General features: G+C 39.0%; 1 protein-coding gene across 1 annotated transcript; it reads left to right on the top strand.

The window, feature by feature from the left end:
* Positions 1-2671: 2671 nt before the first annotated feature.
* Positions 2672-14333, top strand: LOC139945187 (general transcription factor IIF subunit 2-like). The gene is made up of 8 exons (XM_071942480.1): positions 2672-2824; positions 4006-4079; positions 4836-4993; positions 5723-5758; positions 6258-6336; positions 6675-6768; positions 7176-7319; positions 8504-14333. The coding sequence occupies exons 1-8, from the start codon at positions 2762-2764 to the stop codon at positions 8630-8632; spliced, it is 777 nt and encodes a 258-aa protein (XP_071798581.1). The 5' UTR covers positions 2672-2761; the 3' UTR covers positions 8633-14333.
* Positions 14334-15098: the final 765 nt, after the last annotated feature.

Here is a 15098-nt window from a genome sequence, read left to right as displayed (position 1 = left end):
GTTAGAAATTCTTCTGAACAAAATTAATAAGCATGAGACCCGGCGGGCCGAATTTCATGGACCAGGGCCAAATTTCATAGAGCTGCTTAGGAACAAAATTTTGCTTAACCAAACAAATCCTTGCTTAGTAAAATCAGATTACTGGCCAAGACTCCAAGTGAACAACAGCTAAATACCAGTCACAAGCAATGCATATGGCATGACATTTTTGCCAGTAACATGTGTAAAATAAGCAAGCTATTTCCGAAATATGAAATTGGCCCCTGCTAAGCACAAAAATTTGCTTAGCATGAAATTTCTTCCTTGATAAAAATAGGATTACCAACCAAATTTCCATGTGTTGCATATTGCTTGTTACTGGTATTCTGATGTTGTTTGCTTATCCCGAAAATCACTTGGAAAAATTGGTTGGTAATCCTGTTTATATCAAGGAAGAAATTTAGCGGCTAAGCTTTTTTTTTTCGTGCTTAGCAGCTCTATGAAATTGGTACATGTGGAATGCTTTTTTTTTACTAGCTACCTTATTACCTGGTTAGCATATTTTTATTGTGCTTAACAGTATAGCTACTTTTCGTTGAGCAGCTATGTGAAATTGGGCTTTCGAGATGTGTTTCGTTAAACTTCTTCTATAGCCGGAAAAATTAAAAGATTGTCGAATGCAGCAATTTCTAAAATAATGGGAAACCGATTTGGGGGTTGAATCCGCTTAAAAAATTGAGATTGTATCTAAAATGATGATTCCTGGATGCTTCCAGCACCCTCAAGACGGCCGGACAAAATGTGTGTGTGGAGCTTTATTATTTAGATGGTTCGAATTCCACGAGTATGATTCACGGGATGTGCCTGCAGCGCAGCGAGTATCGGATCGTAATGTTGATGGGGAACTTAGCGCCGTTTGACGGGGGAGCCTTTACTTGTCGACAGCAATCATCTGGAGCCTGTCACGTGGATTCTGCATCCCTCCTCCCACTACAGTGATTGATGTTCTATGAATTATAATGCAGTCAATCTGAAGGGCTTTGGATGACCGATACGAGAAGGGGCGGGGCGCTAGAGGAGACGTTGCCTTGCGAGGTGCATGGAAAGGTTTACGTCAGTTAGGCATCCGGGGAGGAAACCCGCTTCAGGGAAAACCCACCGTATTTCAGCTATAGGGGGACTGAAAAACCCAGTCCACAAAATGAACCCCGATGAGATTCGAACCGGGGTCCCGAGGTGGAAGGCGAGGCAAGACAACGCACCTCGCCGAGTTACATCAAGTTTGTAAAACCTCAGATTGTTTTTACTTTTGTGTGAATTTTGATGTTTTTCATGTTGAAGTTAATAGCACATGCACATCTAAAACTGATGTGTTATTGTCTTTTCTCTTCTCGTTTGGCTCTGATAAGAGCGTTTGAGAAATCCAGGCACATCCAGAACTCGTTTGAAGTGCTGAGGTCTACTTGAGATGCCTATAAGAACGGTTGGTATGAAATTGGTTTGGTTTGTCTATAGACTTTATATGCACTGAATGAGGAATGTGTCATTGGTAGGCCTAATGATTGTACGACGAGCTTACTTGTTTACCACCGATAACGTGAGCCTGTATTTTTTTTCTAACAATAATTGTTTTCGAAGGAGGTTATTTTACCATCAACAAAATAGCGTATAAGGCATTCACAAAACTAAAATATACAAATTTCTTGAAATAATTTCCCGGTGAGTCTTGCAATAGCGTTGACAAATTCAGTAACAAGTTTGTCTCATACCTAAAAGTTCTAGCCAATCGTCATTCACCGCTTCGCTCAAGGCCCCCCCCCCCCCCTCAGTCCCACACTTCGTGTATCACAACTAATATATAAAATAACAAACCTGTAAAAAATTAGGTTCAATCGGTCATCGGAGTCGGGAGAAAATAACGGGAAAACCCATTCTTGTTTCCGCGCGTTTCGCCGTGTCATGACATATCCGTAATTCTCGCTAACAAGAATTTCAATTGTTTTAATGTTTCGTCAAAAAGTAAAGCATTTCATGGAATAATATTTCAAGAGAAGTCTTATACCACTACCTTCTGTAAACCCTGTAAGTTATTTGTAAATCTGTGAACTTCCATTTTTTTCGTACCGAAAGGGTTCCATTGTTATTTTTTTTCAATTGCATGATCCCAAAAGACCAATTGCTGACACATTGAGATAAATGTCATCAATGTTTTAAGAAGCTTTCGATTTCACGCGAAATATATAATGATTATAACCATTGGCCTCTAATTATTTTGCCGAAAATGCATGACCGCATGATGACCGAGAAAAACCCAAGTAGGCATAAAAATATAATGATATTCTATACTAATACTATTACTCTGTGAAAACAATGTTGACGACTGTGCAAAACGGATTTGTTGCATTTTTATTTTAGATAGCATGGTTTTGAGGGGAAAATGCAAACAATCGAAGTTCGGATCCGTTTTGCCTTTTGTTCGGTCCACCTGTCTTGTGTCCCATTAGACCGATTGTGTATAGACCTCTAGAGCGCCACAGTCAAAGCCTTGGAATTAATTTCTTTAGAATGGATGAATGGTGGCGCTATTTACTTTCACCGGTGATTTTCAATAAGTCTTGTCACTTGACCCGTTATATGGTAAATACAGTGTTATCGGACGGGAACCCACCGATTAAATTGCCATACTGTGATTGATAATAAACCGACGCACCATCAATCTGGCTGTCTCAAATATTATTCTAAATAGTTTGTTTGTTAACTTTGGCTTTGGTTTTTAACAATAATGGGAGACGGGAAGTCAACATTAGATCTTAGTGGATGTAACAATGGTCTTTGGCTCGTAAAGGTACCGCAAATTTGTATTTATTTTTTATTTTGATTTCAACATTTCCTTCATCACACGCACGTCTGTATTTAGTGATCAACTGTCAAATAATGTGCAACACTGAAGTCACAAATCATAAAATGTGTATTGTGTGGGGCCGGTTCAAATTCATGACTATGTTCTCTGTCATTGCTTAATGGTTGTTGTGTTTGTTTGTTTGTTTGTACTGTAGGACTAGGGTAGGTAGACTATTCTTAGGCCTAGTATACCGGTTTACTTTGCTAGTTTTATTTATTTTAACTTTAACTTTTGTATTTGTAAGCCAGCGGATCGTACAGCGCCCTCTTTGATTGATGTGTACAAGAACTTGGCCAATTTAGGTTAAGCCCGGTTCATACTTCCTGCGAATGCGAATACGATAACGAATGTTGACGTCACAAATTCACAACGAAAAATTTGCAGCAGTTGAACTCTGCTCAACTCACTTCTGAATATTTCGCTGCGAAAAGAGGGTTGTGACGTCAAATTTGCTTTGCATTCGCATGAAGTATGAACCAGGCTTTAGATTGATTAACTGGAAATTGTTGTCCTCTACCTGGTGGTGGTGGTTTATAGACCAAGAGGTAGAATCCCAATCATTGGACCAAATTCCCAAATTCTACTGTCTTTACTGAGGCTTGAAAAATTTCCGTATCTGACTGCCATTTTTCTCACATATTGTTGTTTGGTTTTTACCAACCAAAGCCAATATTTACTTAATTTAGCTAAGTTAAGCCATAGGCTCTTTTTAGAGTACCCTTGCCTTTGTTTCCCTCATCCACCCCTAAATTAAGAATAGTCTTCTTTATAGTTTATTATAAAACAAATTACCTTTCGATTTGTGGATACTGGGGATTCTAATTTTTTTAAGAAGGAAAATAAAGTATGTTTTTCATTTGAAATGAATACAATGTTGGATGGTTATTTAACCAAAATAAGTTTCACAACTCACAGTAAAATTGATAACTGTTACCAAAACCAGCCACTGCGCATGGTCAGTGCCATTCCGGCCGTAAATCGTTTACTAAACTGTGACACTGCCTTGTTCGTTTAACCATGAATGAACTCACTCAAATTTTCAAACTGTTTATATTGTGCTTCATATTAAGCGTAATTAACATCATTCATGTTTCCTTACTCTTTGTTCTCTTAATTGTTGCTAGGTCCCAAAATATATATCAGAACGATGGGAAAAAGCAGACAGCTCAAGAGAAATTGGTCACCTGAAAATCGGACAGTAAGCAAAACAGTTGTGATTTTTAGTTGTTTGTGTTGAGGCTATGGAGACCGAACTTTCTCTAAACTAAACATCGCACCTTGTTTGTATAAATCACTGCTGCCAGACGGCTCTTGACCTCAGAACACTGCCTTCAAAGGACAGCTCAAAACTTGCCTCTCCAAACGAGCATTTAAATCTTTAACTTTGCAAACGGGCGCCCTTGAATGGCGTTTTTGGTCAGATACTGTGCGCTTTATAAGTGCTGTTCATTAAAATTATTATTTATTATTTCTGGAATTTCAAGGAGGCCATATATGCATAGCATCTGTTGCCCTGGTCTTGGTCTTGGTCCTTGGTGCCCTTTTTTAAACACAATCTATTGACCCCTACCCTCAAACCCATTCACGACTCGACTATGTATGGTTGTGGTTTCATGCATATCACCTGCTCAGAACTTTAAGGTCATTAATGGCAATTTCAAAATACATAACAAATGAAAATAAATTAAATCAAAATAACAAAAAAAAAACATTTTTACTTGGAAAACAAGTGTTCCATTTTGTTCAAAAAATACTTCAAAGACAAGGAGCTCCAACATATTTTTATGCAAAAGCAGCTATACGAAATCCATACACATTGCACTAAAGACTATAGTTCTAAGCAGACGGACATGTAATATTTTTACAATCACTTATTATATTAATGGTTTGGCTTAGCTTCACATCAGTTTAGTTACCTATTAATTAAATTGTATCTTATGCCATTCCCTTTTAGGCGGTTTGGAAAGCCAGATATAGCGTTCTCAATGAAGGGGAAGCTGGCTGATCTGAAGATGAAAGAAGACGACACAGGCATACCGGCTGAGAATAAATTCCACATCCTCAGCGCTTCAGATAGGACTCTTATGGTCTTCTCAGAAAGAAATGACAGTGGTGAGGAAATCTCTACAGTCTTATCATATTAAAGGCACTGGACACCTTTGGTAATTGTCAAAGACTAGTCTTCCCACTTGGTGTATCTCAACATCTGCACGAAATAACAATTGGAAGAAAAAACACCCTTGTCACACAAAGTTGTGTGCTTATCAAATTCAAATATTTTAGTGAGAAATTACTACTTTCTTGAAAACTATGTTATTTCAGAGGGAGCCGTTTCTCACAATGTTTTATACTATCAACAGCTCTCCATTGCTTGTTACCAAGTAAGTCTTTATGCTAACAATTATTTTGAGAAATTACCAATAGTGTCCAGTGCCTTTCCCTGAGATAGATAGATAAATAGATCTATCAAGTTATAAACCACAATGGCAACTAACTGGGTCCGTTTCTATTGTGGTTTATTACAAATAATAAATGGTCCATCTTTTCAATTTCATTGAAATGTGAAGATCTTTGAGATCGCATGGAACGCTGGTTGCCTGTAAATTGCCGTTTTCCTGTGACATGACCCTTATGGCTAGATAGCGCAATATGAACCAACTCGGTATTCTCCAGAAGACGATCAGAGCATTCTGATTGAAACAGTGAGTTGAAACCGTGGGTTCTCTTCAGAACCACCCCAACTCATTTAGAGATTATCATTACATGGTGTTACTGCATACGTCACAAGATTGTAATTCCACCATGCAAAGTTTCAAATCCTACTTGTCTTTTCTGTTGTAGAAATGTCCGAGCAAGGGGACTCATCATCAAAATCAGGTTTGTTTATATTGGCATTAACCTTCTTAAAATGCTTTGCCTGCAGATTAATAACTGCAGTTTTTTTTTTTATGCAAGTCGCCAGACACACAATGTCTAAAGGCCACTTCAAGGTGTGGGCTACAATTAGTATTTCCAGAGGCCGTTGCCACCTACTCCTAGGGCTGAAACAGGGTTACCCCCTTTTACAGTCCACACGGATGTAGTCTTGGGTATCATCAGTCCGAAGCCTGGCCGGCAGAGCAGAAAGCACTACCTCCCCAATTTTACGTAGTAAGTGTCACGACTGAGATTCGAACCCACACTCTGCTGATCAAACACCAGAGCTTGCAATGGTCTCTTGTATGGGTTACCCAACTCTCAGATTCAGAACGGATTCACCAGAACTTGAATTCGATGCTCTAAACCACTTGGCCATAACCCTGTTTCTGATTGGTAGACCCATGTGCTATGAGACTCTGGGAATATTAAGATTATTAGTATTATGGTTTATTCACAGATATTGCTATAGAGGGAAAAGTGGCGTCAAGATTGGAGTGTAGACCGCTAGCTGACGACCTTTACATGAAAATGAAGAGGTAAATTACTTCATGAAGGAAACAAAAGCATCTCTAAAGGCCCCGTCACACTGGCCTCGATAACTAGAACGTTGAAAATGCACGCCTTCGATTGGTTGAATAAGCTTGGGTGTATTCTGCGTGGAGCAATTCAACCAATAGAATGCGTCCTCTTTGCGTCGTGATCATTATCGTTTTCATTATCGCTGCAGTATGACTTGGCCTTAAGCCTGGATCAATGCCCAGACATATTTAATTGGGTCTATTTTCTTGCGTTTGTTTTTGGTTTTACTGCGCCTTGAACACCAACCAGGATGGATATTACAAGTCTTTATTATTTAGTTATGTTGTCCTTACAGAACCCATTTTGAGAATGCCCATAAACCCACCAGGATGACCAAGCTTGAGGACAGAGTGCAGACGTTCAAACCTATCAAGAACCACATTGGCAACGTAAGTTTCTTAAAGGGTTTTCATACCTTTTGTAAATCAAGTTTTTGACCATGACATGAATCCGGACTCACTGTGAATGAAGATTTATGTAATTTAATTTACCTGTAGAAATTTCAGCTTCATACAGTTAAAATCACAGAGCAATATTTTTAGGAGAGTCTTGTAAGTCTGTTGTACATGCTAAATAATTTTTGTCTCACTGAGACAATTTTTTTTCCCCATGAATTTGTTTAACTCATTTCTCAAAAACCACAGCACCTCAGCAAGTTATATTTAAAGGGAATCTTTTCTACCATCATTATCTTTAAACGGTGTAAGTTTTTAAAAAAACTGTGGAAGTTTGTGTTTTGTGTCGTACAAGACGTACCCAAACCCCATTATCTGATTGTATGATTCCATTGAATTAGATTGAATATGATAAAAGGAAGAAGGAGGAGGGCAAGAGGTCGAGGATGGACAAAGATAAAGTCCAGGATATTCTCTTCAATGCGTTTGAGAAACATCAGTATTATGCTTTCAAAGATCTGGTGGGACTCACACAACAGCCAAGTGTAAGTAGAATCAAAATAAACTTATCATCATGGATTTGTACAATAACAAATTGGAGAAGACATATCTTTTTCAGGGTTTTGTCGGGTTCCCTCAACAACTTAACAACAATTGTACGTCCATTGTCGCAATTGAATTGGTACCAGACTGATTGACTCCGAGTAAATCAGTCTTGACATTACCTTTTTTTCTTCGCCAATAATATCGAAATTAACAATCACAATACAGATCGTTCCATCGTTTATGTTTGATGATGTACCTCGAGCAAAACATGGCGCGCTGTAATCGTAATCTGCGATCTTCGTCACGTAACCCATGAGCTCCTTGCAAGGAGCGATGACGTCATAACAAATGGGAGCCGGATCAAGTACTGGTGTATACGCGACACCGGATCTTGATCTGCCATCATCAAAAAAATACTGGATCTCGATCCACCTTTCTGAAACAAGTGTAAACATGGTGACAATCACCACATGATCCTGTTGCTGGCAAAGTTTATCCATCATTCATAAATACCTCAGACAGTTTCGCTATTCCTATTGGTGGAGAGCGCGTCATGTGGGTGTGTATAAACCTTTGTTTATGACTGGTAAAAAGTGTTAATTCATGGGCGTGACACGCGACCTTGCACCTGTTCTTAAAAGACAGTTTCTTCATTCCTATTGGTCGAGAGCAACAGCTGAAACAGTTGTGCCACATCACGCAATACGCGCGACGCGCACAGCATTTCCTTATAAGGAGTTGTTTACTCAAGGGAGGCGGAGGGCTTTACCATTTCATAGCTGGAGGGGTGTTGTGTTAAAAGAAATCATTTAACAATTATAATTTTTGCATTTATTTTACTTTTTGACCAAAAAGTGATGATGTTTTTGACAGAAAAGGTATTTATGAAGGGGAATCAAAGTATGTTGAATCGGTTTTCAACTAGTGGTTTAAACCCGCCGAGGCCTGGTTCGTTATAATTTACCTCAATTTCGTCTCGGTTAAATTATCAAGAACCAGGCCTCGTTGGGATTAAACCACTAGTTGAAAACCTCTTCACTACACATTGATTCCCTTATTTAATACCAAAATGGATAATACTGAATGGTTAAACAGTAGGAGGCTCTATGGTTTGACTGAGTTCTTTTTGCTATGAAACTGTTTTTATCCCGCAACTTATTCTTATATATATTTTTTTTTACAGCCCTATCTGAAAGAAATCCTTAAAGAAATTGGCATCTACAACATGAGGGCGCCGCACAAACAAATGTGGGAGCTGAAGCCGGAGTACAGGCACTATACAGAGGGGGATAAGAAGGAGGACACTAGGTAGTAGTCTGGTGCCTTGCCTACGGTGCAAACAAACTCTCTACAAACTCTTGACGGAGCAAATTGGACATGTCCGACAGGCTGGGAATTTCATCTTTGAACATGTTGAAAGGGCAAGGCCATTTTCATTTTGCAAAGGGCAACTTTTGAAGGGGCACCAAGGCCAAGACCAGGGGCAACAGGCCATGGCCTCTGTGGCCTCTGTGTAATTTCAGCCTTGGTCTGATAGATGACTACATGGAGAACGGATAATTTCAAAGATAACATGAGCTTGAGCATGAATTAACTGGTCTGGAAGTTTCCCGGGACACGATTATTTTTTTTGTATAAAAATTATTTCCGCTGATATGCAGAATGGACAGGGACAATGTTAAAGGAATACGTTGCCTTAGATCGGACGAGTTGGTATATAAAAATGCGTTTGTAACCGTTTGTTATGAAATGCATATGGTTAGAAAGATGTTTTAAAAGTACAATACAATGATCCACACAAGTTTATCTCGTGGTTAATTGTGTGGTTTTACTTTTACTTTGCGAAATAACACAGTCGGCCATTTATGGGAGTCAAAACATAAATGGCCGACCGTGTTAGTCGACGAGGTAAAAGGAAAACCACGCAATTTCAAGGCATATTTGTGTAGATCATTGTATTCTACTTTTACAACATCTTTCTACTCATATGCATTTCATAACCAACGGTTACAAACGCTTTTTATTGACCAACCCGTCCGATCCAAGGCAACATGTTCCTTTAAGGTTATTTGGCTTATTAGTTCTTGGCAATATCCTTCAAAATACTACATGAATTTCAAAACCCAAAAGGTTGTGACTCGGTTAGGATTTGTATTTCTGGCCAAATTGTAAGAGTGGCTGGGCCCAATTTCATTAAGGCCGGTTTATAGTCCGTCGCACGATGGTCGGGCGATGGAAATCTTGACGCACGACCCAAAAAAACAACACAGTTTTTAGGCCTCAGCGATGACTATAAACTGTGTCGCGCTTCAAGATTTCCATCGCGCGACCGACTATAAACAGGCCTTAAAGCCTGTGTAAGCACAAAAACTCACTAAGCACAGAATAGTATTGCTTAGCAGAAACAGGTTATCAGCCCAAATTACCTATGGGCCGACTCGGTTTTTGTTTAGCAAAAAGAAAATTGTCAAGCAGTATTTTCTGAACATTTTATATGAAATTGAGCCTAGGTTGTAAAGTACTTGCACAGAGTATAATATTGCAATTTAGTACTATACCTCATACATATTCATGACCGAGAGTCGAGTTCTCATTGGTCTATTCATCACCATGTGCCAGGTGTTAATTTTGCTAATTACCAAGCGTGCTTGTGAGTATTCACGCAAGTGGTAAGTGCGCATGACAAGTAATAGCTCCCTGCATGACAAGTAATAGCTCCCTGGGAGCTATTCTACTTGTCATGCGCACTACCATTGCGCGACGTCATCCCCGGGCGCTATTCTACTTGTCATGCGATTTACGACCGTGGTACTGTTTTGTATACACGCACGAACAGCGCTCTCTTAGCGACATCCAACACATGAATCAACCTTACCATGTGCATTTTGTTTCACAGTCATCATTTTCTCTTGCTCAAAACTCATGTTCCGGTAATTGAATATGTATGAAGTATAGCAAAACCAATATAACATAGTTTATTTCGGGTGACTAGTCGATGAGCTCCCTCGGTATTGGAAATTGACAAACTAGTTCTCCCGAGGCGAACCAACTTCCAATACCGCGGGGAGCTAATATCGACTAGTCACCCTCAAACCATGTTTTATTTGTATAATATTGCATTCTACTGAGGAATTTTTTGTGATCAATTTCTAAAATTTCTGTATCATGTTCAAAGTAAATAAACATGAATGAAATATTGGCTGAGCACAAAAATCCTGCTTTAATATACGAACCAAAACATGTAATGTGATCAAGTAGGCTATTCTGCTTAAAGGCAGTGGACACTATTGGTAATTACTCATAATAATTTTCATCACATTACCTTAATTGATTACGAGTAATAGGGAGAGGTTGATGGTATAAAACATTGTGAGAAAACAGCTCCCCCTGAAGTGACGTAGTTTTCGAGAAAGAAGTAATTTTCCACGAATTTGATTTCGAGACCTCAAGTTTAGAATTTGAGGTCTTGAAATCAAGCATCTGAAAGCACACAACTTCGTGTGACAAGCTCAAATTTTCACAGGTTTGTTATTTTAGGCATATGTTGAGATACACCAAGTGGGAAGACTGGTCTTTGACAATTACCAATAGTGTCCACTGTCTTTAATCATGCTTAGCAATAGCAGATAGATTTGTTAACCCAGTTTTCCTGCTTAACAGCTTCATGACATTGGACCCACAGGGCAAAATACTGAGAAGGGCACCAGTCACAACAATGTTAACTTTGTGGAATGCTTCCTTACCTACCTACAGGCTTTATGAAATAAGGCCCTGTTGGTCAGTGGTTGAAATCGGATGCATCAAATTGGCAAGTGATAACGGACATAGTTAATACCTATTTCTTCTATTACTAGATAAAACATAGACTTGTAGACAAGTTGTTTAATGTCCCGGTGATAGCGTTCTGACTCTCTCCGCGCTTCCTGGGTATTCTTGCGAGACTGCTGGCCCTGCAAGACTACTGCTCTCACGACTACGGCTCGGCCCCACTTAATGGGGAGTAGAAGACTGGCAACCAGCAGTTCGCGCGAGAGCAGTGGTCTCGCGAGAGCACCGCCACAACTCGACTATCTCACCGCGTTGGACCTTTAACGACTTGTCCACAAGTCTAGATAAAACAGGGTTTGTGACTACTTTGGATTGCAGTTTGGGTCTATGTCTATCGAGCTGTTTTGTAGAAATGTCGCTGAGACAAGTTCTTCCCGAGCAAAGGCTCCAGTTACAATCACTGTATATAAAATGTCATTTTAGTCGGTAACCAGTTTTTAAGCCCTACTTTCCTGCCAAACAAACTTCTTTGCTGAAATTTCCTATTAAAGGGAAGGTACACGTTTGGTAATTACTCAAAACAAATATTAACTTAAAAACTAACTTGGTAACGAGCATTAGAGAGCTGTTGGTAGTATAAAACATTGTGGGAAACCACTCCCTCTGAAGTAACGTAGTTTTTGAGAAAGGGAAAATTTCTCACTAGCTAGAAGTCTTTTATTCTCATCTGAAAGCACACCAATTCGTCCAACAAGTGTGTTTTTTCTTTCATCATTTTCTCACAACTACAATGACCAATTGAGCTCAAATTTTCACAGGCTTGTTATGTTATGGTTATGATGGGATGCACCAAGTGAGAACACTGGCCTTAGAAAATTACCAAACGTGTACCTTCCCTTTAAGTGCTTATTACACATCAGTGTAGGGTTAAAAAAAAATTATCCCTTATTTTACGCAATCTATTAAAGCGCATCTTTGCTAAAATTTCTTCATGAACAATTGGGCTCAACTGAAATCTCCCCTACCCGCTCCCAGCTTCAAGCCTTACCTTGAAATCGTTAATCAAGAGCCACCAGTGTGCTTTTAGCAAATAAATGAGGATCGGTAGTAAAGAAATCTGCAATTATGAAGTAATTGCTCCCCGCACCGCAATCCAAAATTGGGATGTGATATTATTAGTCAATTTACTTTGGGCTGTCTTAAGCAAACATCTTCACAGACCATGGCAGACTGCGAGACTGTTTAAAAGTAATATGGTTACAAAATCAACTTCAATTCAATTACTGATTTTACCTGGACTAAAACTACACTGCCGTAAATGGTAATCAAGTTTAAATTGGAGGTTGTGTTTGAGATAGCAACTGCCATGCTGAACTAAATCCTAAATTCTAGACATTTCTTATTTCTTTGGAAGGATTTTTATAAAATTATATTTTTCTCACTAATCAAATTTTTCCGAGGTCAAGTTGAAACCTATTAAGAATGATTTTACAGTTTATAAAGGTACGTATTTCTGGAAGAGAGTGGCCTAATTTGAAAGGTTGTGATAGATAGTAACTGCCATGCTAAAACAAAACCTGAATTCTAGACCTGTTATTTTGGAAGGATTTTTGTAAAATATGCTAATCAAATTCTCCGAGGTCAAGTTGAAACTATGTATGAATTTTATTTACAAGTTAAGGTGTTTTTCTGGAGTAGAGTGGCTTTTAGGGGTGAGAGTCATTGTTGATAAAAAGGTCTAAAAACTTAAGATTTCAAATTTGGGGAGGTATGTTGAAATGAAGGAATTTCAACTCTTTGGGATCCTGCGAGTTATAGAATTCAATTTCAAGGAGCTTTTAGGTATGGTATCCTCAGTGCTAGAGAAGTTGTCCATGAGCATAATTATTTATTTATTTTTAGCTGAAGAAAATAACATTATTTTCACCAGACAGGCCTAAACATTTCTGAAACTTAGGCCGTGTCCGAAACGGCGACTTCGGCTACAGCCACGGCTAGATCGCGCGCGTCTGCTGTTCTTCAACACTGCTACGCCTGATCGAGACGTAGCTGTAGCCGAAGTCGTTTCGGACACGGCCTTATCATCCCTGACCTTCTCCGGAGTAAAGGGAAAATTTTGAGTTGGTCGATAAATCTTTCTTCTTTGCAAACTGTGATGTGACATTACTAAAGGAATTACTAAATAAAATAGGAATCACGGCGGCCATAATGATTTAACTCGCCTCAAAATGAATTATAGCTATTATTTGATTAAAACGAGTCACTGTCTGGAGTAGACTTTTTTTCTACCACAACCAAATGTTTTGCCAGAAACTTTGTGTATACCGACGACATATTTTGCATTTTAACTCGGTACTGCACTCTGCCCTCACTTCTGAAAATGTTCACAGATTGAATGTTTATCTGGATTCAAAGAATGTTTCTGAGCATATTTTGAAGATGCGGTTTCGTTGATGTGGCTTATCTTGTCACGGTCTGTGATGAGTGGCCTATATATGGGGACAGACTGTCCTCAATCTAAACTCTGTTTCAACGAGCCATCTCCGATTGCATCAAAAAGTGTAACTTTAACCCCGGTGAAATTATCGTCCATTCTCAATTTCACACGAACCATCTGCTTGTAATCGTTCAAGACGTTGACACTGCAATAATGTGAGAATTTATTATGCTTGGTCTGAGGATGGTCCATCCCCTGAGACGAGGGGATGACCTTAAAGGCACTGGACACTATTGGTAATTACTCAAAATAATTGTTAAAATAATTTAAATGGCGAACGAGCATTGGAGAGCTGTTGTATAAGTAGAATACATTGTGAGAAACAGCTCCCGCTGAAGTATAGAAGTTTTTGAAAAAAGAGGTAACTTCTCATTCAAGTATCAAGAAGGGTATCCGATCTGAAAGCACACAATTTCTGCAACAAGGGTGTTTTTCTTTCATTATTTTCTTGCAACTTTCGATGACCAATTGAGTAAAAAATTTCACAGATTTGGTATTTTATGCACATGTTGGGATACCACAGATTTGGTATTTTATGCACATGTTGGGATACACCAAGTAAGGATACTGGTCTTTGACAACATTACCAAATGTGTCCAGTGCCTTTAACACAGGCTTAGATTGCCCCCTAAAAATGTCACTCGGTGATGTGTGTAACTAGACTAGATTATGTGTTGTTAAATCGTTATTTTCTACAGTTGAACACACTGTATTGTTATAGTGCCAATTAAAAACCAACGAATTTTGAGATCAAAGAGTACTCGATTTCCTATTCGCTTGGTTTAATGTTCTGATGATTTCATTTTTTTTAAAGGAATATATTTTTAATTAAAAACAAAAACTACTGAAATGAGCATGGATGGACAACACAAATAATGGATTTGCAACCAAGGACAGGAAAAACAGGAAAAAGAAGTAATAATAATAATAACAAAGTCTTACATAAGCGCACGTATCTACCACACAAGCCAAGGTGCCGAGTGTATACAAACTTTCAGAAAGATAGGTTATTGCAGTGATGAATTTTGAGACCCAATTAGTTAGCACCTTATAATGGTTTACAAGGTGCTATGGCGCATACAGCAGCCACAGCCAGGAACACCGGGGCGAACCCCTTCTCTTTTCGATAAGTGCACTGGGTTCTTTTACATGCGTTACACAACACACGGGACCAGGGGCTTTACGTCCCATCCGAAGGACGAAGCAATGGTTAAGTGTCTTGCTTAGGGACACAAGTGTTACGGCTTGGGATTCGAACCCACACTCTGCTGATCAGAAACACCAGTTTGAATTCGGTGATCTTAACCGCTCGGCCATGACAGAGAAGAAGATGGAGAGATGACATCATGGTATATGCAGGAACAACATAAAGAAGTGTGGAAGTGTCGCTCGCTAACGAGTATGACTATCGGGGGGTTGAGATGGGGAGTTTGAGTTTGCAAGCCTGTTGGTAGAAACGTGCGCTGTATTAGACTTTATAATATATCATTATTATTATAACAAGGCTATAAGC

Source organism: Asterias amurensis, chromosome 12, assembly GCF_032118995.1.
Source record: "Asterias amurensis chromosome 12, ASM3211899v1".
Taxonomy (NCBI): domain Eukaryota; kingdom Metazoa; phylum Echinodermata; class Asteroidea; order Forcipulatida; family Asteriidae; genus Asterias; species Asterias amurensis.
Note: the sequence above shows the minus strand (reverse complement) of the source record. Positions and strands in the feature narration are given on the sequence as shown.